At 36.6% G+C, this 23,542-nt stretch overlaps 1 protein-coding gene across 1 annotated transcript in view; it reads right to left on the bottom strand.

Annotated features, from left to right (window-relative positions):
* Positions 1-23,287, bottom strand: part of LOC139741852 (uncharacterized) — a 47,074-nt gene extending 23,787 nt beyond the window's left edge. Inside the window, exons 1-3 of the mRNA XM_071652429.1 lie at positions 23,104-23,287; positions 5,145-5,274; positions 3,175-3,479 (exon numbers count right to left, since the gene is read on the bottom strand). Of these exons, the coding sequence (XP_071508530.1) occupies positions 3,175-3,479; positions 5,145-5,274; positions 23,104-23,185 (517 nt within the window). The 5' untranslated portion in view covers positions 23,186-23,287. The remainder of the gene's footprint in view (positions 1-3,174; positions 3,480-5,144; positions 5,275-23,103) is intronic.
* Positions 23,288-23,542: the final 255 nt, after the last annotated feature.

Below are 23,542 nucleotides of genomic sequence, written 5' to 3'. Positions count from 1 at the left end.
ACATAATGCCTATAGTGATGCTAGAACACAGGCAGCATTAGAGGACAATTTCTGTTTTGGTACAAACCAGATAATCACTCATGAGGGAGAAGAGGACTGAGTAGATCTAGCACTGTCATTGCATTGGATGTCACATTGTGGACTTTTGTGGTTTCAGTTTTCACTTACTCAAATATCAGATGTGGCCACAAATATACTTAGTGATAATCTTCATGACTAAATCTGGCTCTCACAAATGGCAAAAATACACAGCACTGACATTACCCAAATACCCTAAACACAACCACACTTTGGCATGTAAACATCTTTTTACATTGACAAATTTTGGTGGGTTTTTTTTTTTTTTGCTTTGTTTTGTTTTGTTTTTGTTTTTTTGCTGCTCACTTGTACTGTAATAAATTACCTACATTGTTAAAACACCTTCGATATAGACAGTAATAAATTTGCTACAAACCTAAAAGGAACTATGAAAAGATAATTTAGTGTACTCTATTAAACATTAAGTACTTCAATAAAACTGCTTTCCTTACAATATCTTTCATATAGAAATTGGTGAAGAATTGAGAATAAGGTGGTGGATTACTCCTGGATAGTTTTCAAGAATGGTTTAAAAAAATATGTCGGCCTTTCCATTAAATGTGAAAATGTGTGATGTTCAACATGCAAAAAGAAAGAGATCATAACTTGTAGCTCTGACAGTCAACTCCAATATTCTGCCATTACTTCTCTTTTTCTACTTTAAAAAAAGTTGCAGACATTTAAAAAAAGTTGCAGACAAAAGTTGCAGACATTAAAAAATGTCATATATTATATTGAAAAAAAAATTTGAAAATAAATGACAGGATAAAGCTAACTTCTTAACAAAGAATAGAAAAAAAAATCAACTTAGTGTTAAAATCATAAGTATTCTTTTAATGCTTGGTATTTGTTTTGGTCTGCAATGTGAGGTATTCCTTTTCTTTTGTGCAACTGCAGCTGCAGCATGTCAGTTAGAATGTCATGTCAATCTATTTGATATTGGGAATCTGTACCATTTCAAATGCCATCTTTTGGTTGCTATTGTGTTTTGGGAAGTGAATACAGCTGCATGTATTGTCTACCACTACTCTACACATCATGAAATCTACAGTTTGACACTTCTGCCCAATTTATGGTGGGGTTTATTAAATCATCAATAAATTTGAAACTACAAAACAGAAATGGAAACACCACCATGACTACAAGGATTAATATTTAGAGGCAGAAGTGTACAAAAAGTCAATATGGATAGCACAGTTGATGATGATGACGACAACGATGATGACGATGATGATGATGATGACGATGATGATGATTATGATGATGATTATGATGATGATGAAGATAATGATGATGATGATGAAGAAGAACAGCATTCAAATGTGTACTTATAACATAGTTCCACTTCTCTGTAAAGAACATTCAAAGGTGCTTGGATCCCACAACATGTCACAATTGCATTGTGTATCTGGAATCAGCTATGATAAACTGAGTCATGATATTCACAACTTCCTCATGAGGGCAACTCTGAACATGTTTGTCAGAGAGTGAGAGATAGAGAGTGGACATGATTATGATGGTTCAAGAGTAGTTGAGAATTGACCCCATTGAGAAAATTCTTTTTAACGAATGCAGGAGAACATTCAATGAATAACAATACATTTAAAACCTATAGGGTTATAACAAATTAAGATCTTTTGTCATTTGGGCTGCTCAAATTAGCAGTCTTAGTCATGTACATAGTAAGTGAGTCATAAAAAGTAGAGAACCTCTTCAGTTGTTTGGCTCATGTCAGATTTGTTTAAACAATACAAAATAAAACCAGAAACACTATCTTCATGAGTCCACATAGTTTATCTCAATGAGAGTGGATGTCACCTTCATATAAAGTCATGTATACCCTCGAGAAGAAAGTAATTTCTCTGGAACAAACTCAGAAGAAATAAACCTGATAAAGGAATCTTTAATAGGAATCTTTGTACACACATGACCGAGATGTTATCTCAGTCACACAACCAAGGTGTCGTTGTGTCCCTGCAATTACATTCTTTAATAGGTCATTTTGGTCAAGTCTTCATGCATTTTCATGTTTGCTAGAATGTTTTCCACCTGTTCCTTGTATTCACATTATTTTCTGTCAATATCTTATGTTACATTCTCTTTCTCATTCCCAAACTGACTTTGGTGCAGTACAAACAAATGTCTCATTTATAACATTTGAAAAAATCTAGTTTGAGGTTAGAGAAACTATTAGGTAATTCCCATCCCCCCAAAAAGTCTACCCAAATGAAATAGCATTATACAGCCTTTAAAGCTCATATCTATGCCCATTTCCCTAATTTTGTGCAGAAATACTGGATGTATCAATTAAACTATCGTGTAAGAGAATAAAAATGTAAGAATATGTAAGCACACATGGACATCAACAAGTTCATACATTTCACCACTATTTGAATTCATTGCCATTGAAAATGACACATTTTACCTGTATATGTGAACCAGTTACTTTATACAATACTTTCTTTTTACCACATTTCTCTTTATATGATGTACATACTATGGCAATTTTCATTACACCAACTTTAACAAAGCATGAAAAATAATGCTTGTAATTTCAAAATGCCTATTGTAAAAGTATCAACAAATCTTTGAGTAGAATCACTTTGTATTGTATTCTGAGATGCACACAATTTCCCTTTAGTCCAAATGCTTTAAACGGTGGGATTCTTCTCGGCTTGATTCTTTGTGTCTTTAAGCATGCATCACAGCATCTGTGTGGTGTGTTTTCTGAATCATAGAATATTCAGTGTCGAACAGAAGTCTGTTGGTATCATCCAACAAATATAGAAAATGTTAAAAGTTGCTCTGACTCACCTCAAGTCAACGCACAAGTCTGACAAAACAAAACGTGTGTGCATACTCTACATGGCACCTGTTACCACATATCAGCGTATGGTGAAGTGGCGTAAAATTCAGCCTCAGTCTGCTTGTGACTATGTGCAGTTTACATCAAACTAACACGTCATAACACTTGTGAAAACATGTGCTCAATTTTGAACAGTCTCCAGTACAGAAGAGATAGATATCATGTCATTTGCCCATCTATGCACTAGGATACCATAAGATAAAGAAAAGCAGTCTATTTTTACTACTCACCTGGTTTTACGTTGGGAATGTCAATGGTATGTGACTTCTTTTTTAGTTTCTCCCTTTCCTTGCTTTTACTCCTCTTCTTGTCATCAGCCACACCCTTGGATTTCTTCTCCTCACTGCTGCCTTTAACCTTCTTCTCTTCCACTCCACCCTTCACCTTCTTCTCCTCTTTAATCTTGTCCTTGCTCAGTCTCCTTTCATCTGTCTTTCCATCCTTCTCTACACCTTTCACTCTGTCCTTTGGCTTTGTCTTGGCAGACGGAGCAAAACGGCTCTTGAAGAGGCTTGGTCTCTTCTTGCCCTTTCCTCTGTAAAAACAAAATAGGTCAGAAATTGTGATGAACTATATATTTCTCATTGTTAACTGACAATGCTTAACGTCTGTGGGAATGGACATAATTTGACCCTGTTTGGCATGGCATAATTGCAAACAACAACAACAACAACAACAAAAATAATTGCAACATTCGTTACTTTTCCACAGGGCTTCAGAGAATTACTAGTGATTAAGATTTTTAGTCTGGTCATCATCATTTAGATTGAGAAAATGACTTGCATTCCATTGTAAATACATGGAATTTGGTTTCCTGTTGAGTTAAGACTGACCACTCCAAGATTACCAGCAGTATGCTGGTCGTCCTACTGGTTTGTGCTATATTGCTTTGTGTGTGTGTGTGTGTGTGTGTGTGATTGTGTGTGGCTATGTCTATAATCAAGGGATGAAAATGAAGTTTTCATCTTTCTTTTTTAAACATACCAATAGCTGGTATGACTTGCTTTCAAATTAACTGTTAAAGCTGTACATGTAGTCACATGTATCCTGTGTCCTATTTTGATATTACATAAGTGTGAGTTACCTATGCTAAAGAAAAATAATCACTTCTACTAGCAGCATATACACGTCATATGTTGAAAAAAAAAAAAGAACATGAAAAAGACATGAAGTATATTCTGTGACTCCTTTCATACAGAGAGAGAGAGAGAGAGAGAGAGAGAGAGAGAAGAACTTTTCTCTAAACAGTCTCTGTTCTAATATCTGGCAGCTACTGCGTACTAGCAAGTAGGTACTAATAGGTCTCAAACTTTGACTTTTCAGTCGTTGGAAATCCATGTTGTTGCTTTGTTTTGTTGTTGTCATTGTTGTTTGGGGGTATCTCTTGTGTGGCATGAATAAAGCTTGTCAGGCTTATGAGCATGAGGAAGACTCCTGAGGCATGAGTCTCATGCCTAATGTAATGCCAGAGACTTGGTAGATAATTACACAAAACTTTGTGAGTACACTAGAGAACTTGATTTGATCCATCAGTAGCCACAGTCTGTACATGTAGTGAGGACTTCTTCACAAGCTGTACCTCCATCTATCTTGGTCACAAGATGCCACAAATCTTTCTGGCAAGCTCTATTCCAATGTGCATGGACTGTCAGGGTTGAGTGTAATGCCAGAGCACTAGCACTCAACATTCAATACAGGAAGTAAATTTATACATATCACTTTCTCCCTGGAGTCACCCTTCAGTAGACAATAAGGAAATCAAGGTACGCAGTGTACACTACATACTACCTGCAGAATTATATTTGTGCTCACTGTCTATAAAGTTATTTTCAATGACCCGAGTTTTAAATGGATATGCCACTGACTAAATAGGGCAGAAGCTTGTGGAAATATGACAGCACATGCATACATTGTAGGTAACAATTGCAATCACTACTTGTTAACTTTCTATGCCAGTTAGATAAATGTTCAAAAATAAGGTAAAGTCTTGTGAGAAAGATTGACTAAACATTCAACTGTATAAACAGCCCTCTTCTGGACAATAGAGGCAATTGCAACTACGCAGTTCTCAAAAGAAGGAGACAGATATTAGTGCAGTTAAGAACATGTTATGGATGAATGCATCATATGAATTACATTACTATCTAGGTCCTACTAGATGTATGCAAGCCAAACAAATATAGCTGAGTTGTACACATACCTTTCATCATCTTCTTCTGAGAAGCTTTCGGCCTCAAATGTCTTGTATCCTTTCTCCTTTTTCTTCTTGTCAATCTCCTTCTTCTCCTTCTTTAGCTTGAATGGGTCTTTCTCTCCATAAGAGTCTGAATCTGTGAGAGACAATGAGAGCAAATACAGGGTGTGCATGACATCAGGTTTTAGAGTTAACATTTTCATACACAACAGAAGAAAGACGCATAATGAAGTGTAATCACAATGACAATAAAGTTAACTCCCAAATAAATAAACTTCCTAGAATAAACACTTCATGACATTCAATGTCAAAATCAGAAAATAAAGCATAGCACAAGCAGTTATAATTCAAGATATTATTTTAAAAATACTATATCTTAATAATATCTTAGATCCAGCATCTAATGTTCAAGTGTACCTCTTACAGTGTATAGATAGGCCAGCTTGAATTGCTCACACCTTGCACATCTCTTGATATTTGGAGTGACACTGCTTAAAATGTCATGGAAAAGTGATATACTGTCATCACCACTGATATGAAAGACGTGTAACTTTGAACCCCTTAAATGACAGTGAAAGTGATGACACAGCAGACAAAAAAACAAAAAAGGTAAACAAGAGGAGATTGTCATAGAATCAAACAGTAACTGCTAATAAAACAAATATTTTCTGTTTCTGAAACGAAAAACTTCTAACGGCAAAAGAAATACACTGATTGAAAATTAAAAACAATCTTACTCTCAATGTGATTGGAACAGAAACATATTGGAAAGTTGCATCAATGTACAAAAGTTTGGAGGGTCTTTTTTTAACATTACACAAGAAAACAATATGATTTGCTGTCCATTTTAAAATACTTGTACAAAAAGCAGATTGATCAATGAATTCTGCATACAAATCTGGACAGGCTATAATTATGGGCAATTACAACAGTATGATGCCCACAAGACCCCACAGTGATTTACACTATGAAATTGTAAGAATATTCCCTAAAGCTTTTGACTTTGTTTCAATGCTTAGTTTAAACCAGATCCTTGAGAGAGAGAATAAAAAAACTTTTTTTTTTTTTCAGTGATGGCACTTCTTAAAACTCTATAATTTCCAAATAATTGGCCATTCCTTCTATAGTGCTCCATGTGGGGGCATCATCAAGGTGATATTTACGAAACTCTAAACAGGATGGAAAGATTGACTGCAATATGAGCTAATCCTCGTAGCAAGACAATCACGGGTCTCCACATCACCCTTTATTTTGAACTGCAGAAGACCACACACCTTCTAAGAAGAACTGCACTGCCCTGCACTTTACAGAATTTCTTGAGATTGTATACACTGAGATCAAAAGTAATCTTGCACAGAAATGTTGGGTGTGTTTCCTGCTATTCTGCAATTAAAAAATAATTTCACCCAACAAAATTACTTGCTGAAGTCAAAGTCTCACGATCTAAATAATATGACGCTAATACACCAAAGAAGTTTTGCATTGCACCCTTGGAACAATCAATATTTGTAGTTTATGGTCAAAACAGGGTCAAAAGCAGGCTTTTGGTAAAGATATAATATTTGTCTATTTGTGCTGATACTATTAGTTCAGTACTACCAATAAGAACAAATGCAATACACATACATGTATGATGTTGTGATACATTGGTCACTAGAGCAGTATACTGATTTTCTGAAAATTTGCAAATGCATTTGTACCTCCTTTTAATCATTGCTACTCACATTCCTCTCCTAAGGTCTTGTCTTAAGGCTGGCTATGCCTCCCAACAACTTCAACAGTATAGCAAAAAGTGCATTTCACCAACAGAAAAAAAAACCAAACCTCAATTAATAGAAGACCAGGGAAATTGATTTCATCACCAAGTATGATGGCAGGAAACATTCATGGATATTAAAAAAATATTCCAAAGTGCTGATAAGGCAGAACACATACAATACTTATCATAGTGCTAGAGTAACCCTCCCCCCCCCCCCCAAAAAAAAAAAAAAAACCCAAAAAACCCCAAACAAACAAACAAACAACAACAAGAAAAAACATGTCCAATTGTAAACTGTTTAAGATTACAATTATTTAGGTTTTTGTACTAATGTGGAATATACTCTTAAGTTGCTTCTCTTACAAGATTGTCTCTCTTTCAGTAATTTCAGCAGGAAAAAGTATATGTACAGCTGCATTGAAATGTTGTCATTCAGTGACTCAAATATCTACTAAATATTTCACAAGAGGAGACTACAAAAAGAACACTGCATAATTTTTCTATAACAAAAATTCTCTATAGATCTACGAACTTCCAAAGATCTTTGAAATAAAGAGTATGTGTGTGTACTTCCTGAAAATCCCCCAAATGCCTACATGTATAGTTTAGTAAGTTTGATTGAATGGTTTATTGATAATCAAACTTCGCAGCCAAATGGCTGAGTTGCGTCTGATTTACAGGGATAAAAATACAGTGAGACAAAATAAATTACATCTATATATACAAAACACGAACAAAATACAATCATTACAACAACAACAACAAATCATCAGTACATCAATAGTGGCAATACATACACATATATAAATCATATTAAAACAAAGGCAGAGTTGGGTGGAAAAAAAATCAAACCCGCTTTACAAATGTACCTTATATCCTCCATTACTGACATATCACAACCCTTTCAGCTAATAAAAAGGGTAAGAGAAAAAGAGAAAAGTATATTTATAAATATGTGCTTATAGAGGGTCAACTGGACACAAGATTGGACTTTCCTACATGGACTTCACTATTATCTTGAAAAAAAGTTAAGACACACACATGACACCTTGGCCTACATGTATGTAATCTGGATTTGCGGTTGTGTCAATTAGACTGTTCACTTTTCAGATGGACTATTTCTGTACATCTGTGACACACATCTGATTTAATCTCCTTAACTAATTAGCACTTTCATGGTACAATTCAGGAGAAGAATCCCTCTTTGACACATGAGCACAACTCTCAGGAACATGGTGTCCCTCATATCATCAGGTAGCATGGTCTTGTGAGTACCAGACACTTCCCATCAAAACAATATGAGTCAAAGAAAAACAGTCATACACCTAACTCTTCTAACAAACAACCATGAAAGTGCAAAATAATCTACTGTATGTCTAAGATTGTAAGGCTACTCATTGTCTTTGCATAGAATCTGAAAAGGAGATTTGTTAAATTGTAAATATAAAGAATGTTCATGTAAACCACATATTCACATTTTCTCAATCTTTTTAAAGACAGAAGAGCTAAGGGACTCTATGTCTAGAGAACACAGAGAGGAAGAAACTAGTTATAGCCCAATGTGTGCCACCCAAGCCTCCCATCTACAAAGTACATTGTACATACATCCTCTCTTAGAGCCCATCAGACAAGCCATTGTATTAAAGCAGCTTCAACATTGCTACGGGGATAGATTTAGATGGAAATATTGCATGTATTCACAGAGATAGCAAGGACAAATTGGTGCAGTTTGTGGATCATAGGAGGAAAAGTCAATGAGAAGGGGTTTAAATTGAGCAAGAGGTTGAAAAGTGATTGTTTTGGAGCTTCTCTAACTCATCATCACTGCACATTAACAACAAAGCATTTACAAAATATGCATATGTTGGACAACTACACAGACTTAAAAATGGTTAAGTTTACGGTTTATTCTGAAAGACAAATGCATTACAGTGATACCAAGGGTTAATACTCACTTGCTCAAATTAAGAAATTAGTCGTTGGAGATGATTAATGTATTCATTCACTTAATGAGATGATGAAACAGTTGCGTATGATTGTTGCAAGCCTTTATGTTTGCCAAGGCCCCTAAGAACTTTTTTCTTTCAATCTGAGATGAGACGATCAACATTAAAATGGCCAAAATTTCTCTCTTTTTTTACTATTCAGATTCCACTGACAGTTTCACTGACTATTGCTTTTGTTTTGTACATTGCTCTTTTACAATACTGACTTCTACTTTAATGAGAAAAAATAAAACACTTTGAGTACAATGTATATCTATGATCAAACATAATAAACTGCAGATTTTTTTTTTTTTTTTTTTGCAACTTAAGCAGCATGAGACTATCCAATCAGGAAATAAAAAACTGCAGAATATTCCTAATGCAGTATATGAAATGCTGGCATATCACAGTTCTTCCTCAAAGTGTGGATGTCTAAAAACGAACAAACAAACAACCTTGTAATTGGAGCCACTCCTGTCCTACATGAAGTAGATAATGTATGCAGCATACATGTAGATCAATTTTTTGAGGTGTGTCTCTCCTAAACTGTAAACCTCCCTAAGAGAGAATGGGATTTCACAAGAAATATCACAAAACCAAGGACAGTTTGCTCAAGAATCAAGTAAATGTTGCTCTCTGATTAATGCCTGCCATACATGTATACTATGTTTGTGGGGAAGGTACACGTATATAGAAGATAAAAATAATAAAAATAATTGAATGTTTGATCTTCACACCAAGACACAAGTTTGTTTTTTTCTTTTTAAAGTGATCCACACAATCTAACAATGTGTGATGCATACAGTTATCATTCAATACTGTTGGCTTAACTTCAAATATTCCAGTCAGAAAACAGCTCTGACTCTCCTAAAACGTTCTTACTAAAAATGATGAACACAGAAATTATCACAACCTGCAGGGTAAGTCATTAAGGTGAAAAAAAAAATCATAGATAACAGAAGGTCCATGCTACAAGACTGAGAAAAGTGGTAGGTCTGTATGTACAACTGGACAAAATGAGTAACTGCTTTGTGCACAGCAATCATTATAGCACAGCATATAGCCCCTTTCTACCTACCAAATATATACACTTTCATCATGTGTGCACAGGAACAAAGATGTGGAGCTCACAACGATGCCTGAATTATGAGGCAACAAATCATGCTACAATCACAACTCCACAAAGAAATATATGTCCAAATTTGTTGCTTGCAGAGTGTGCCATCTTCAGCTGGCTCTTCATATATCCATAGACATAAAGCTGGTCTAGATACCAAATCCCTCTCTCCAAGGAAATTAGTGCAGCAACTACACAGTCCAACAATCCGATTAAATTCGCTGAAATACATTTTCCTACCACAACCCTTAACTTGATAATGAACACACGGCATTAATACAGTACTCACTTTTCCTCTTTACTTTGGATGCCATTAATCTCACCAGGATGTGAATGAAGTTGTTTGAACACAATGGAGTACCAGGGAGCTGTTCCTTTTGACTCGAGACACACTTCTGACTGACTGCTGAGCAGATTGCTAGGGATATCATTTTAAGTATCCCTCTGCCCGAACTAGTCTTTGCTCTTAACAGCGCTAGACACTACTCTTCCCATAAACCTAATTGAAGATTTTACTTTAACCTACTGGGCACTGGCTCTATGATTTCATAGGCATGGGAAGATTCTACAACAGCACTGTACTAATAATGCTTTAAATACTAGAATAACTTGTTTAAAATGAAGTATAGCTGTATGTAACCAAAAATAAAAATGTGATATTCACGTGGGACAAAATAATCCTTAAGATTAGATTACTAAATTCTGCCCTGATCACTTAAAAAGAGAGAGAGAGAGAGAGAGATCAAGGGACATCTTTGTTTCTCATTTCTAAATAATGAAGACAATAGAATTTCAATATTCAACACATTGCTATCATGTGCTATGCTATATAATACAATGAGATGAAATTCCATGGGAATAATGGGATTATGTAGATGAGCTATTATGACTGCAGCGTTACTAAGGGTGATATTTGTAGTACTATATTTGTTTGCTACAATGTAGTTACTACATGGCAGCATTTTGCTTCCATCTGTGGAAATATTGCCAAGATTTGTGACTTGCCAGCAGTTTTTGTATGCATGTTTATGGGCATTTAGGAGTACAATTGTATGTATAAACACTGTTCTTACAAGTGATCATCAAAACTTTTTGTTGAGCACTGCTCTACTGTCTGAATTATGTACGAAAATAAAATCAACCAGTTAGTGTCACTAAAACTATAAATATCATATGCTGCCAATCAAGGTCTTGAACTAAGACCATATCCTGCCAGCAAAGGTACCCCGTTGCCTGTCTGATAAAGGAAGAGGGTAGTTAATAACCTTCAAAGCTTCACTTTTCTATCAACTGATGAGTCATGCATGGTTTATGACAGATAACCACAAACACTGAGCACTGAATTTCTTTTTTTAGACATCATTTAGTTAATCTGAGAAAAAAAAAATGTTCATTATTCACAAGCTATGTTGATAGTAATATGATAATAACAGCTACAATATGAAAAAAAAAAATGAGAGACCCCTGTGCTCACCAAAGCACCACCTACGAAAACTACTCCAAAATTCTTGATATTTGGAGATTGCTGCAGGCCCCTGGGGCAACCTCCTCCTAACTTTGGGCAATCGGGTCCTATCCTATGACCCAATGGGCACCACCACCAATTATAATCCCCTCTCTCATTGATGATTTCTGTTTTGGTAAAAAAATTTGGGGGTTTCCCCCTCCCCCCACCCCACCCCACCTGGGGGTACCTGCATCATCTGCAGGAGGGGGGGGGGGCTGCAGCCCCCCCCCCCCCCCCACACACACACACACTTTGAGTTAGTGGGAAAAAAAGGGAAAAAATCACAACACCCCATGAATTAGAATTTCCAAAGATTCCGCCCTTACATAAAGTTCCCGTCTAAGCACCGGCATAACAAAAAAAGTGGGGGGGGGGGGGGGGGCGATGGGGGCAGTCGCCCCCCTTAAGATTCTGAATAATTCTGAGTGCACAAGACTTATCACTTCCATTCCGAAAAAAACTAGAAATGTCGCTACAGCGACTGGTTATACACTACCCCCGCCAAACAACATTTCATAAGCTTTGGTCAAAACAACATTTCATACGCTTTGGTCAAAAAACTGAGGAAGTAGTTAAATCCGCAAGATCTTTCCTTGATCTTCTGCCATTAATATGCCGTTACCATGGCAACATACTTTCGGGTACTGTCGAAAAATGCGTCTTGCACATCTACAACCAAAGTCACACATCTGTACCAAGTTTCATGGAAATTGGGCAAAAACTGAGGAAGTAGTTTGCAACACAAAATTTTCCATCATTTTGGCTCATAATATGTGAGCTGTTACCATGGCAACATACTTTTTGTCACTGTAAAGAAATGCGTCATGCTGACCTATATCCTAAGACAAACATTCAATATGAATTCCATGAGAATTGGAAGAACACTGATGAAGCAGTTTTGCCATGAAGCATTTTGCCCTATATTTTACCAATAACATGCCGTTACCATGGCAACGCACTTTTTGCCACTGTGGAAATATGTGTCTTGCACATTAACATATTCAGATGAACATCTGTACCTAATTTCATAAAAATTGATCAAAAACTGTGGGAGGAGTTCGCGACGCAAGATTTGTACCCATTTTTGCCCATAATATGCCATTACCATGAAAACGTACTTTTGGGTACTGTCAAAAAATACGTCTTGCACATCTACAACCCAAGGCACACATCTGTGCCAAGTTTTATGGGAATCGGTTGAAAACTGAGGAAGTAGTTCGCGACGCAAGATTTGCAACGGACCGACCGCCCGACCACCCGACCGCCCGACCGACCGCCCGACCGCCCGACCGCCCGACCGCCCGACCGTCCGCTGATTCCTATATACCCCCTTCAAACTTCGTTTGGCGGGGGTATAACAATAGTTCCCTCATGTACAAGGGGAATATCCCCTTTTAATCAACCCTTTCGATAATTTCCCAAATATTCCATTAAATATGCGTATACGATATATCTCAATTACAATTTTAAAAAGGCAAAAGCTCCCTCGTACGGGAAGGGTGGGGATAGCACTCTCCCACGCTTTCTCCCTGTTTGCCACAAAATGTGTGCACCAAAACATTCAACTGCAATCAGAAAATACAAAATCTCCCTCATGTAGGAGGGAGAATAGGGCTTATCCCTTCACACATCATCCTGCTATGTCTCCTTCCACAGACTTGCACTTCTCTTATTGACAAATTTCCAGATATTCCAACAGAATTGTGCGACAGATTGTTGAATTTCAGTTCTAAAAATGGGAAAAAAAAGCTCCCTCGAATATGGGAGGGGTATCTTGCCACCCTCCCATCTATTGGTCCTCTCGATATACTTAGTAGTAAGTACACTTTTGGGAATGAAAATTTCTGAATTTCCCACAAAAAGTGTGCTTCAGAACGCTTTATTTCAATTCTAAAAAAACAAAAGCTCTGTCGAGCGGAAGGGGGCATTCCCCTCCCACACCCTCCCCCTCTACCTCATTAGACTTTGTACATACACACAGATGATGCACAAGCGGAAATATCCCTTATGTACATCCTCGTGTGCATGCCTTTTTCTGTTTGATTGCTTAACAGACAGCGTTCATGAAATTCATTGTAAGAATTAATACAAGAAGTTTATTTAAATGGTATACCACTTTATGGGCAAATTGTTCAATAATAATCAACATCAAAATGTCCTGCTACCTTAAACAAGTGGGGCCGTTTCAGGCCGATAAAACATGCAAAAACATGCATCAAATTGCACTATTTACAACATCAAAATGCCAAAAGTTCTCACCGTGGGAGGGGGGACACCCCCCCCCCCCCCACACACCCTCCTCCCTCTCGCTCGCTCCGCTCGCTCGGGTTCAGTCGCTTCGCTCCCTCGCATAGTAACCACCCCCCAAGATCATATCCTGGCTATGCTTGACTGATTGATTGATTGAATGATCTGAGGATGCATTAATTCTGTACTTTTCTTCTTGACTGAGTGACTGGCATGTGGTTTTGATATATGTTTGTGCATGATCTGCGATAACTGTGCTTAAAAGATCTTGATGTTGTTAATCAACCTTCCATAACTATCATAACATAATCATAACTGTGACCAAAAGAGCACTTTGTTTGAATGAGGACACTTATTTGTACTGCTGGCTGAATTTTCCATCTTCTTTCAATTTGGTGCAAGTCATTTTTCACACTCTGGACAAAGAGCGTCAGTGTTCAGCCAAGCGTGAAAAAAAATTGTTTTGTTGATTGCACTTGATAGATGAGACTATTGGGCATCCATAAATATGAAAAAATCTTCCAAATATTTTGAAATGTAATTTAGACGTTTTTTTAAAAAAGTGTAACATTTTTTTTTATATGCCCTGTAGATCAAAGCACACTGTATGCAATCTCAATTTAATTTAACAGAGCTGAATTAACTGTAACAGAAAACAGTGTACATGCAAAAAGAAGAAGATCCAACTTTGGAGGGCTACTGTTTCATAATTGTCAACTATGGAGAGCTCAATGTTGGTTTTGAGAAAAGAAGAACTCTTCTTCTTTCTATTGATACCTACAATTGTAATTATGTTTACAAATGTCATGCATGACTGAGCACATGGACTTTAAAGACAACAATAGGCGTTTTCACATCAGCCCGATGTTTCGAAATAGCGCGCTATTTTTCTGACTTGTGACATTAAAAAATATCTCGAGCTTGGATTTTTATCGGGCTGATGTGAAAACGCCTAATGACACACTGCACTTTTTCCAAGTTTGAGTGTTATCATGAAGGAACAATGAATGTCTCACTGAATGTATGAGATCTGTCAATGAAAGTGGCCAAATAGGCCAGCCCTTACGAATCAAATACAGGTTAATAGTGTTTAGGATTTGTGTTAAGGGTTTCTTCTGACATTTTATGCTCAATAACCTTTAACATGGCCATCTGTTTGATAACTTCCCACAAATACCAACCCACACAGTCCATTTTTCTCTATCATATTCAACACATAGCTCGCAGCAACAAACCATGTCTTGAATATGAAGAGAGAAAAATGGATAATGGGTTAGCTTTTGTGGGAGTGACCAAGTTGTCGACAATGTGGCCATGTTGAAGGTTATGGACCATAGAATGGTAGAAGAAGCACAAACCCTGAAGTCAGGCTGGCCTGATAATTTGACCACTTTTACCCATTCAGTGAGATATTCATTGTTCCTTCACGATTAACACTCACTCTTGGAATCACAATCAACATTTCGCTCTCCATTGCTGAAAATTATGAAATAGTAACCCTCCAAAGTTGGATTACCTTTTTTTGATACGCACTGTATAATACGGATTATTTGCAATTGGTGAGGAAGTTGTAGTAAGAGGACTCGAGACATAGTGTATGCACTCTGTACAATGTGCATCAATTAAAGGACAAGTTCACCTTCATATACATGTGGATTAAGTGAATGCAGCAAAATAAGTAGAACACATCAGTGAGAGTTTGGGGGAAATTGGACAATCCGTTCAAAAGTTATGAATTTTTAAAGTATCTGCACAGTCATTGCTGGATGAGAAGACTAGTATACAGTGTATGATGTCACACGCGTACAACGATATAAGGAAAATATAAAGAGAATTTCATAAAATTTTACTTTTTGAAAAAAGTGCACATTTCCTCGACTCGTCACGGACGTATGTTAGGGGTAATATCATTCCCCCTTGCCTTTTGAAAGAGGGAAGTCAAGTGTTCTTTTATTATGCGAGAAAAGTGAAAATATCTTGAATTGTCTTCATATTTTCTTTATATCGTTGTACACATATGACAACACAAGCTGTAGTAGTCTTCTCATCCAGCAGTGACTAAGCACAAACTTCAAAAATTCATAACTTTTAAACGGATTGTCCGATTTTCCTAAAACTCTTGCTGATGTGTTCTATTAATATTGCTGCATTTACTCAATCCACATGTCTATGAAGGTGAACTTGTCCTTTAATGATCTAAACAGGAAATCAACTTTCAAAAGATGGACAGAGAACAAGGGTGACAATAAAAATAAATTGGCAGTTTTGATATATGCAAAGGGACAGTGTCTATCCATGACACAGTGCAACCCATGCAGGCATGTACGCATGGTGTATGCATGCATATTACACAGTGTACTGACATGAGTATAGTATCAGTAACTGACCAGTTACACAATATTTCAGTACATTCTTCCTCATAGGAAATCCAGTGCATTGTAAGTGCTTTGCAATGGAACAGTGGAGTTCCTCATTAACAAACGTAGAATAAAGAATGCCTTGAAGATCTGAACCTCATGCATGCTCTGACAAGAACAAAGAGAATAAACATAATTACTGATGGTTGACATGACTGCAACCTTGCATATTGCGTATAGATCTAATCTGCAACTCCCTAAAAGAAGAATCTTTTCTTCTTCTTCTGTTTTATTCTTGTCTTTACATTCAAACTTTCACATAGAAGTTTCTCCTGTTTTTTTTTTTCTTGTTTTTTTTTTCTGGAGGTACACACAGTCAGTTATTAATTACTGCATCACTGCATCACATGCATTTTTCCCCTAAGTTTTGTTACTGTTATTTTCGTTTTGCATTGTCCTTGTGTTATTATGTTTTCTTGTTTTCTTACAATATACTTGTAGAGGTGAATCACAGAGTTAAGCATGAATGGTATATAAGAGGTACTTATTCACATAAGGTAATTCAAAATACAAGTACAAACAAATAAAATATTGTATTCATGATTACAGTATACATGTAGCTACATCATTTAAGAAATTATCATTTCACAACATTCACAAAGTTTGTATTTCTTTATACTGTTCTTCCTACATCTTTCTCTTATAAATACTCTTTAAAAAATAAAATTAATTATGAAATCTCTTTTAAAGGCATTATTTACCATTTGCAAGATGAAACAAAAACCCACCTCTAGTGCTAAAATGTGAGTTAGGGATAGAAACAACCAATGTAAAAAATTTAATCATAATAATCAACATTAAGTATTGCTAAATGTGCAAAATGTGCACATTAGTATAATATAATTGCTGCTAGACTAAATGGTCAACAGTTATGGTTTAGTAAGAAAAATAGTAACATCACCTTATATTTTAGGCTTTATTGTGAAAAATTTGTGGTAGGATGTTTTGTGTACAACTGACCTAGTATACATAATCAAATGCGATAACTCGAACATTTTTTAAATCACTGCTCCCAATGGTAAACAGTACCTTCTAATTCTGATATAGAGAAAAATATCTGGTAGCTGAAATTGCTTTGGAATAAACTGACACATTACACTCTGTATAATCTTGAATTGAAACTGAAACTGAAACTGAATTGTGGGAAGATAAAATTTACATTTGAGAGGATCATAACCAACTGATGATGTTTTCTAGTCAATTTTGATATTTGCACAAACTTGACTGTTAACTTGACAATAAAAAGTCACATCTGATGTGATCTTCCTTTGAACTGCACTTTCTTTAAAAGGTAGAATCAGATAAACAATTTGCCCCAATCATATCCTTCTATGAAAAGACTTAGCATTTAGATATTGAGAGTGTCTGTAAATATGATTTACTTGTAGAAACATTATGACAGAACTAGAGAAAACAAAAACAAAAAAACATTGTTTCATTTTGGTTTGCTGTCGTTAAAACACTTGGAAATAATCTATATCATACAAATGAATAGTGAAATTCGAGGACAAGTCATGCCCAAAGAAATGGAAAAAGCAACACTGGCATCTCTCTTGGCTTCTTTGAATATATTGTCTGGATTTTCCAAGACTAAGAATTATATTACCAGTAATTTGTAATGGTACTATGATCTTTTGCTATGGTTGCTGGTGCAGCATTAACATGAATTATATTCCATACATTTTGAGAGTGCATGGAACAGTAAAGTGTGAAGCTGTATATGAACATTTTTTTTTTTTTTTTAAATTCCCTAATTGCTACACCTGCATACAGAACTGCATCATTCTTACATTTCTTCAATGGAATGTAAAGCTGCGTTTACACCATGTTCCCGCCAACCACAGCAGCCCTGTTTCATGCCACCGTGGACAAAATGGGATGGACCTGAAACAACATGGTGAGACAGGATAGGCGAACGCGACAGGCTGCAATTGTCGTGGATGCTGTGTCAGATTTTTACACTGTCCAAAAATTTGCCACAGCAGTCCCGGTGCTATTGAAGAATCTTACATGTAGTGATAACATGCAGTGAATGCAACAAAATACGACAAAACTTTGCCGTAACAAAACTTGGAGGCTGTCCGCAGAGGGACGCGACTGAAAAAATTTATAGTCTAGCCTGACCAGATGCCGTGAGAACAGCGTCTGATAGCTACATTGTATATGTTCAATGGGGTGAGGACTGGAACAAACAAGACTAGAATGCAAAGGAGGGAGGAAAACAAGAGAATGTCTCATCTACCCACAGCACACTACGTTTCAGGCAAATGGGGCTGCCGTAGCCAAATGACATATTCTATGAAAATGTCAAGCAAGAAATGCCAAGTTCAGGCAAGCCTCTTTACCAACCCTTTTGAGAAGAAGATTTATGTACTATATTTGTATGACATGTCAGCATCTTTCTTGACTCTATCTTTTAAAGGAAACCAAAACCCACTCGTAGATGTAGATTGTGTGAAAGCTGCAATAATACACTTAGTTGATCTCATCAGTGAAAGTTTTAGGAAAATTGGATATTCCGTTCAAAAGCTATGAATTTTTAAAGTTTTGGCACTGTCATCGCTGGACAAGCAGACTACTACAGTTCATGACATCATTGTGGACAATAATATGTAAATACAGAAAACAAAGAATATTCAACATATTTTCACTTTTTTAGCATCATAAAAGAGCACTTGGCTTACCTCTTTCAGAAAGCAGAGGGAAAAATATTACCCTTAACATGTCAGTAGCTCATCAATGGAGTTTTTACTCGCCATGAAAAATGAAATTTTGTGAAATTCTCCATAGATTTTCTTAATATTGTTGTCCACAATAATGTCATGAACTGTAGTAGTCTCCTTATCCAGCACTGACGATTCAAAATTCAGTTCTTTTTTAACCAACTGTCAAATTTTCATCAAACTTCAGCTAATATGATCTACTAATATTGCTACTTTCACTCAATCCAAATTCATATTTGGGTTTTGGTTTCCTTTAATGTCACTCATATTTTTACTTTGATATAAGTCAAGTACTCGTATACATTGTAGCATTCACAGGGCTGCCAACATTCACACATTATCAAAAATCAGGGAGATTTCACAGATCAATAAGGGAGATAATTTATCTATGACATGCATGTCAATAAGCTAAAATAACACCTGCAATCAGGTAGGATTTTGTACTCAGTTGACATGACATGAAAAGAAATTTCAGATTCTGGGAAGTCTCTTGCAAAATCAGGAAGACTTTGCAGCCATGCATTCAAACCATGCTCAGGTATAAAGTGTTCCTTTGGTAGCTTCTGAATACAGACTTGAAACCTCTGTGTTTAGTTCCAGTTTCAAACATCAATTTGGGTTGACAGGATCATTTATCTACAGGTCGGTTTAATGGCTTTAATGACATGTAGCCAAAGTACAGTATTGTTCAGACCCTTTTGTGACACTGGGAGCACTAACCCAGTCCCGTGTTCAGACCACCATGAAATACATTGGGAAGTGGCTTGCACTGTTATACAAGTCGTACGTAACAGGAAGATTCAAGAGTTTCCTTGTAAGAACATAAAATGGAGTTCTTGCACTCATCTGTGATCTCATCATATACTGTAGATACTCAGCATGCAAAGTTGTCACCCTAAAAGCTGCAGGAGACAGCACAGGAATAAAAAAAAAATAATATAATAAAAAGTATAGAGTATTCATATTATCAACTGTAAATTGTGTGTACACATATATGTACAGTATATACAATGAAGCCTAAAGGTATACAAAAATTTACAGTATAGAAAAAAAATTTGAAGGCAAAATCATATTTTGCATAAAAAATGGAAAAACTGCTCATATATGGCATGCTATAATGTACATCAAAGTTTTATTTTTTTTAAATCGTATTTTCTTTTAAGACATATCTTCCTATTAATTATATGAATGAAAAAAAGAAGAAGAAATGACACTAAATATCACACAAACATAACAGTTGGCGGCTCTGAGCATGTCCACAGTCCTGATACTCAGCATAAATTTGGCACTTTCACGTATGTTCATTCTGATGTAATTGAGTACAAATGTCTTCTATCCGGATGCTCTTGCATGATGGTATCAGAATCAACAACATTCATGCCTTCACTTTGTCAATATGCATTGTAGGTTATAAGTCCCTAATTTCCACCATGCATTGTAATTGTACAGTCATTCTTGCATACTCATCGCATAGAAAATGGAATGAGAACCCATGTTTCTGACCATGATACTAAAATCCTCCTGTACAGAGCAAAGTTACAGGTGTACTAGACTACACTATTTTCATTCACAAATGCTTGATACTTAGTACAGTGCTGTAAATCTCTAAACAGTCTGCAAAGAGAGTAGACTGTTTGAAAAGTCTTGTTTTTTTTTTAAAGATAATTCATAATTTAGATACAGTACTCTCCGCGTAATCGGGTATCGCTTAAACGGGTGCTCCGTTTAATTGGGTAGTGAATTCAAAATCAGTTCCAATGCACATAAAAATTACCTGATAATCGGGTTGCCTCTCCGGATAAACGGGTAAATAATTGTCTTCTAATCTTATTTCTACCCACATTTTATCGCAGATATAACACTTTAAGAAATCACGAATGTCAATTTTTCCACGGCTAATTGCATTCTCTGCTTAATTTGCAAAGAAGACTCATCATTTATTTTGGGGAGTGATTAAACATGAAAACACATGTACAAGTACCGACTTGACACACGGAAACGAACATTACACGTGTAACTGGCACTCACAATTGCATAGACAGACAGGAGTTGAACACACTTGCGCTCATCCCTTGCTCCGCAGCGACATTCACAATGCGATAAGTTTGCAACGAGAATCAGGCCATGCACCAGCTCCTAATTCCCCGGTCACTTCTCGAAAAGTAACCTGACGTTCTACGTGACTAGTGCACGCAAAGAGACGTGTTCATTTCGGAACATGCCTGCATGTTTTCTAGCGAAGAGCCTACAGTCAAACGACAAAGTTTTCTGAAGACATATTTGTCCATAAAATGAGTGTAAATTATTGTTCATGACTGAGCAAGTGTAAGTTATGTATAATGTGCCGTGCAGGCATACAGTGTAGGTGTTTGGTGCAGTGTAAAATGCATGTACACACACATTGTGTGTGTCAATTGTGAGTGAGACGTGTTCTTCTGTTAATCGGGTACTCCGCTTAATTGGGTAAGAAACACTCTGCTCGAGCCTACCCGATTATGCGGAGAGTACTGTATTAGCAGAGTAGAGGGTCAAAGACACTCACTTGCACTAAGTGGCAGTATGCCACAGGCAATGTGATCAGCTCAGTCAGAAATGTTATTTACACACAAATACAAAACTACAATGCTATGTAGGAATATAGCAGAGAGTAGGAGCTGTTATGCAGTTTTCATACTCCCATTGATTATATGAACAACAAACCCTAAATGCCTAACCAACCCATGCCTAACCCTAAGACTTCTAGGTGTATTCTACATGCGTGTAGGTTGATATGTGTGATGATTCAAGTTAGAGAGTACAAAACTGCATCAGCACTCAGAGAGTCTGCCTGCACCTGTAGACTTACACTGTACATTATAATACCGTGGTATGTGACCCTGCACCACAAAACCAACAAAAAGTGGCCAGACATGGATTTTTAGTTAAGGGCAAATTCTGAAAAAGCAGACTCTAAGCTCTAAAATGATGTATAACTCAATTCAATTGGACTCTCCTAACTTATCTGAATATTGGAAAGGAAGCACACACTCTGAAAAAGTGTAAACCGAGAAAAGAGGCTCTGAAGTACAGGGTCTACTCAAGTGCTTAATCTTTAGTAAGCAGTGATACCTGTGGATGAATGGGACAAAAAACAGGATGTAAATCACTGAAGCAACAACAATGAAGGGATTATCAGATTATGCTGAAATTGAGCATACTCTATTAACACATTCTGTCCATGATTAACACCAACTTTGAAAGCAGTGGCATCATGCTTCAAAAGTTATCAGAGTTGAAAAGCGGAGGGTATATACAAGGATTTTTCAAGTAATAGAAATGTGCCTCTAAGACATACCTGATCACACTACTCTAAAAAAAAAAATAAATAAATGGTTGTAGAAAAACTGCTGAAAATCCACTTTCCCATTCATTTTATGATCCCAAACTCAAGAATAAGGTAAAAGGATCCATTAGTTCTTTCAGAAAATGTGGAAATGTCAAAATTGACCTGGTCGACCCGTCTCTCCTTTTCGAGTCCTTGTGTAAAAATTATTCAGGGGGTGCAACTTTTTGTTGGTTTTGTGATGCACGGTCATTCTGTAAATTTACATGTATAACTATACACATAACCTGATAACACTGTTCTGTGAAAGTTTCGACACACTTTGTAGGAGATGTCTAGATCTACAAAGTCTAAAATCTAGTTTGGCTAGGGATCTACTGATCTAGGGTCTTAGGGATAATATGGCAGACAGTGCCACTACTTTCACAAGGATCAAATTATATGAGACTCTTGGAAAACACTGCAAATTTGCATTCTCCTTCACATGTACACACAGGTTACCTTCAATCTTCATCTTTGTAAATTTAGTTTGGTTCAACTAGGAAGAATAAATTTCTGCTCACGTAAATTTACTAAATAGACGCTACTATATCCAAGCTTTTTAATAAAGCTCGATTTCAGCTTAATATAATGCTCTGGCATTCCTATAACCAAACCTAGCTTTGTATGTAGATATAAAAATAAAGTACATTAACTTTTACTAGATCTCTTGCTATAAATTCTGTCAGCTATAAAGTGTAACAAGTTAGTTATGTTCTGCATGCTGCAGCGGGACATGACGGACAATTTACTAACACCAATAGAGTACAGTGGGACTGAATGACCAGATGATCCACCGCTGTCTCGCTCCCACAGAATGGAGTGATATGGTATTTATTCTGACGTTACCTGCACTGTATTCCTCTCTGGCCTGTTGTACAGCAGCCTCGGGAAATTCTGCTTGGTTAATATGACCTTCACCAACGCTCATATTTTCTGATATGTTAGGGAAATACTTTAAAATAGGTAATCATGTTGTACTCTGCAGCCTAATCTGTAGCCGGAGCTCTTCGGATTGGTCTGCATGGTATAAGGGTCGTCCTACTGTGTACTGCTGCACAGTTTTCCTCATTGTTTATCGATTCCATGTTGTGTACTATGTATGCCAGAGAAGGCACTCATCCAGTGCAGTCGCGGCTTTGAGAGGGCGTGCCTTGCACTGGTGGGAAGCAGTGACTGGTGGAAGTCGGGTTCCTTTCTCAAGTGGGAAGTAGATTCCCTTTATACGTGATAAATGGACTCTAGATAATGGATAGTGGGAAATCGGTATAATGCATATAAAATTATA

Source organism: Diadema antillarum, unplaced genomic scaffold, assembly GCF_040938485.1.
Source record: "Diadema antillarum isolate AM-2024a unplaced genomic scaffold, OU_Dant_1.0 seq00000957_RagTag, whole genome shotgun sequence".
In the NCBI taxonomy this organism is placed as follows: Eukaryota; Metazoa; Echinodermata; class Echinoidea; order Diadematoida; family Diadematidae; genus Diadema; species Diadema antillarum.
This window is presented reverse-complemented; position numbering and strand designations above follow the sequence as displayed.